This window comes from Gadus chalcogrammus, chromosome 11 (genome assembly GCF_026213295.1).
Source record: "Gadus chalcogrammus isolate NIFS_2021 chromosome 11, NIFS_Gcha_1.0, whole genome shotgun sequence".
Taxonomy (NCBI): Eukaryota; Metazoa; Chordata; class Actinopteri; order Gadiformes; family Gadidae; genus Gadus; species Gadus chalcogrammus.
Genome location: NC_079422.1, coordinates 1,132,750 through 1,137,749, shown reverse-complemented (window position 1 = coordinate 1,137,749; position 5,000 = coordinate 1,132,750). Strand labels below are relative to the sequence as shown.

The window sequence follows — 5,000 nt, the reverse complement described above, 5'->3', positions numbered from 1 at the left end:
GGAATGACCAGGATTAGAGACATGAAAGGCACCAGGAATAGCAGCCAGCGTAGACCGAAGGAATTCTTGGTTTAACAGTTTGAAAAGCTTAGCGCTTCCTTGGTTTGCTGAACCTCGGAGTAAATCCTTGACCTGGACAAAATCCTGTAAATCTTGTATTAATCATTATCGGATACCCTCACTTGCGACACCTGACAGCAACTTCTGTGTTCTTAAGGTCTGCTTGCCTACTCTCAATCTTTGGTTGACTTGTGCAGCAGTACGATGGATGAAAGGAACTCCCAATTAGAAGAACAGGAATCAATGCACATGATGTTAGAAATGGCACCAATTCTGGACAAGCACTTTTTTGGGGCAAAACATTGTTCACATATCAATAGAACATATTTTATAACTATGTACAATAGTGTGTATGTGTGCTGTGTGCCCCTGTGAATGGTGTTTCTTTGGATGAAGGATTGGAGCATCGTGTTTTTTCTCTTGAAGAACAGAAGAGGCTCTGTCAGGCCACGGATGTCTCTTCATTGTCATGCGCACCATCACACCCCACCTATCATAATTATGACTGTCGCCTTAGACACCCAGACCAATGCCTCTGAGGAGTTCAGCTCTTCAACATGAAGCTTGGCTTGTAAACTCAGACACATCGGTTGGTTTGTTGATAATTTGAGAAAGAACAACAAGGATCAACAGGTAGAAAATAGATTAAGTTAATCATGAAAATGGCTATATATAATATAATATTTTGCGAGGTGAATGCTTTGCAGTGGCAGCTCTGTGCCAGCTGCCTGTTCTGTTGTGCAGACCTACTTTCCCAAGCTCTGACCTGTGGGAAAATGTGTGGTGGCCAGTAATTGATTCCGCCCTGCCAGCCCCATTACTCTCCACTGCAGTCAAACTGCCAACAATCTGCACAGAGCCTTTCGGCAGGTCTTTCACTCTATCCTTCTTACTTTATTTCTCGTCTTCCTTCTTGCAATCTTTCTTTATTTATTTCCTTCTCTCCTCCTACAATTGTATTGTTTGTGTCTATTATATATCGCTTATTTCCTTTATCTACCCCATGTATGGGTTTATGCCCTGTCATGTTGTGGAGGCTTAAGCAGTGTACTAGTTTATTAGTCGGGTGGTAATATGCCTGCGTGTTTAAAAAGTCATTCAGATGTTCAGGGCAGGTTGCCCCCACCACCCAACAAGTGGAAATTTGTTTTCCTCCACCCTGTTATGGGCGTCCAAGACGTTGGCACGCCAGGTTTCTGACTACAAACACATTAGCTGAAGACATGAAAACCCTTGAATTGATTTCTCACGAAATATGGCAGAATAAGTGCAGTCTCCTGATGGAATGGCCTGGGCAGCCTGTTACAGCCTAACACTTGCCACATGTCTAAATAGAGCTAAGTGCTGCCCTCTCCAATTAATCCTCAATTAGGGCCTCCCTGCTCTGCTCTGCCTTAGTGTCTGTGGTCCTCCTGCGGTAGGGTGGTTGGGGGGAGTCATTGGAGGGTTAAGGGGGCTCACAGGGTAGTTTCGGGGGGGGGGGGGGGGTGGGGTTGCAGGAGGGAACCTTCTCTATGGTACATCTCTATGTTATGGAGATGTACTGCCAACCTCCTCACTCATTTGATTTCACAGCTGCTGCTTTGAACACAAACACAGACCCCACTGCACTGTCATCGTGGGGAGGGACCGCAGAGGGAGGGAGAGACAGAGAGAGAGCGAGCGAGAGAGATTCCCATTTACAGTAATCACTCCATATCAGGTGCAGAGGGGGACAGGATGGGAGGCCTGGTCTGTAATGATTTGTAAAGCCTCTCCTCTGGCAGGCTTTACATAACTCCCAGCATAGGGAGGGTGGGCACGTGGGCACTTTCCCATGTAACGAGGGTTCAGGAGGCCACCTTTGGAGCGCTGTAGCAGTCGTATTTCACTCAAGGACTCCAGCCCACTTGTTGGGGATCTGAGGGGGAAATGATAAAAGCAGAGCAGAGAGAGAGGCTGTACCCTGGCTCCTAGTTAACCTCGCACCCACGCTGCTCTGTGCAGCGGGGCTGGTGTATACCCTCCATGGTGCAGGGCGGCTCTCCCGGTCTTAACAGAACAAGCAGAGCCTCTGTGAGTGGGAGGCGGGACCCCCCCCGCCTTCTATCGGTGGGCCAACAAGCAGGAGCCTGAGGCACGTGGGATAAAAAAGATGAGAGAGGAGATCAAAGCCAGGACCATGAAAAGGCTTCCAGCACACATGCACAGGGCACCTCTCTGACCCCCTCTCAACCAACACACACACCCACTCCTCATCCTGGCTCTCTCTCCCTCTTTCTCTCTCTCCGCCAAACAGCAGCCAGCTGAAGAGCAGGAGGGCCCCCAGCTCCTGTGAGCCTCCCAGCCGACGGCCCCTACATGGTTGCGACCCTGGGCTTTGGCCCACTGCTGGAGCTCTTCTCATGGGCTGTTCTTTTCTCTCAACAGGCTTTAATTATTGAATGTCTAGTGTATCATCTATGGTGATAGTTAAGAAATGTGTGGGACAGAATATAAAACAGGAATACACTTAATTTGGATATTTCAACAGGTTTGAATTTATACGTTAAAACGGGCAATTTCAAATCGGCTGTAAGCTAAACCATAAGCCGCAGTTCCAGTTACTCCTCACTCCAACAATAAGGAACCTGAAAGTTCTCATGAGGCCTGCTCTCTGGTCCAAAGGATCCTCTCAGTTATTCATGAGTCCTCAGGTCGGACCCTGGGAACAAGAGGCCCGGTGTCAATCAGAAACACTGCGCCGCCACAATGGGACTGCCTGCGACCGCACTGTGGACAGACACCAACACAAAGCAGCTGAAAGGGGTGGCATCTGGGGGGTCCCCTCTTGGCTCTCACACACACCAGAGAATGGGTCAGTGTGTTGCTGCGGGCAAGGTGTTCATACAGTTAAAAACCCTCCGCTTTTGTCACTGGCCACCGGTCAATGGGATGCTGGAGGTCTCGTGAGAATAGGCAGGCAGACCGCATCGTCCTCTACTACCTGTCTCCCTCTTCTACACATACTCTCACTGTCCTCCACATCTCCCTCTTCTCTCATCTTTCCTATCAGCTCCCCTCCCCTGACCCCTTCTCACTCCTGCCTCCCCACTCTGCCATGAAGACTCTCCTCTCTCCTTTGTCCTCCTCTGGACTCACCCTGACCTCTGACCTATCGACAGGCTCTCTGACCCCTCTGGCACCTTGGTGGTCTGACTCGGTTCTAACAGAACCAACCAATGGCTGAAGGAGCATGGTGTAAATGCGCCCTGACGACCTTCTCGCCTCCCAAGCTCTTCTCTCCTCCCTGTCTGCAGCCGAAAGCTCCTTCTTTAACCTCCAACTAACTACTTTGTTGAAAAGATACATGACATACGCTCATTTCCCCACCCAGCTGCTGTCACCATCTGACCTCTCCATCTCCTACTTTCACTTCCTTTTCCTTCCTTTTAAGGAATCTGCAATCTCTCCATCAATATCACTACTCTGTGGTGCCTGACTAGGACTGAACCTGGAGGATATGTCCGTTTCTAACTCAGAGAGCCACCCAGGTTTTGGTCCAGGCTATTGTCATCTTGTGTCTAGACTGTGACCTCCTTGTGGCTGGTCTGCCTGCATGCGCTATTCGTCCTCTGCAGCTCATCCAGACTGCCGCAGCCCGGCTGGTCTTCAACCGACAGAGGCTCTCCCACACTACACCAATCCTCCACTCCCTGGACTGGCTACCAGTGGCAGCTCAAATCAGATTCAAGACACTGCTACTTGCCTACCGTGCTGCGAATGGCTCCTGTACATTCTAGATCCAGGACATGGTCGAACCGTAAACCCAAGCCCGTTCACCAATCCACCCGTCCACGCTCTATGACTACCAGATTGACTGTTCCTTCACCATGTGGGGACCCCAGCAGCCGCTCAACAAAACCTTGATTTTTTGCTGTCCTGGCTCCACAATGTTGGTCCACAACTAACCCTCTTTCCCACTGACATCAGGAAAGCTGAGACCCATGAGGCTGAACAATAGATTAGTGAAAATGCATTTTTGCCCATGAATAAAATAAAAACTGACATAAAAAGATAAATACAAAAAAAACAAAATGTATCTTTCTCTTGTTTCTATATTGAACTTCTGAGGCAGATTAATGTGATGAATTGTATTTACTTGAATGATTCTTTCCCTTTTCGGGATATATCTTTATTGCTGAATGCACTTGGACAAAAATGTCAGCTTAATAAATCGAATGTGATGTTATTTATTATACAAAGATGGAGTTGCCATTGTACTGAGGCCTTGATATAATGTAGTGATAAATACTGGATAAATATTCATAATATTATATGTTGGTAGCACTCAGGGAGCCAGCCTGTTATGCAGCATAATATTCATATTAGTAGTTTATGTATCATGCTTGTAGCTATTAATTATATGCATGTTATGGTATTTCTTTCCTACTTAATACATTTAAAATCCATTTACCCACTCATCCGCAGTGTTTTCCAAACTTTTTTTCTGGGGACCCATTTTTTTTAATTACAAACAATACAATAGGCCTTATCTATAAAATTGTGAGAAGAACAAATTTGTGCATAAATGAACATTCCTGAACGTTTTTACTGCCAATTCCGCAACCCATTATATATGAACTTAAACCAGCCTTTTCGAAGAGATAAATCACAACTTTGTTTTATGCACTTGTTATTGAAAACATAATACACATATCAAATACTTTATAAATTAGACTAAATAAATGCATTTAGGCCGAGTTAATGTCACCTTGTTTTGGCTATCTCATTGTTTTTATTTCATTAGCCTTTCAACTAGATTCAATGTTATAAGTAAAATTATCAGAACAATACAAACATTCAGTACTATTTATCAAAAACATTCTTCTTGTTGACATTGTTTATAAATGCTAATGTGGGTCACGAGTCACAACCCAGTCTTTTGGAAAGACTACACTAGAGAGAGCTTAAGCATGGGG

At 46.1% G+C, this 5,000-nt stretch overlaps 1 protein-coding gene across 1 annotated transcript in view; it reads right to left on the bottom strand.

Annotated features, from left to right (window-relative positions):
- Positions 1 to 3,602: 3,602 nt before the first annotated feature.
- Positions 3,603 to 5,000, bottom strand: part of LOC130391597 (integrin alpha-8-like) — a 43,509-nt gene continuing 42,111 nt past the window's right edge. The window contains 1 exon segment of the mRNA XM_056601808.1: positions 3,603 to 3,743. Coding sequence (XP_056457783.1) covers positions 3,603 to 3,743 — 141 coding nt within the window.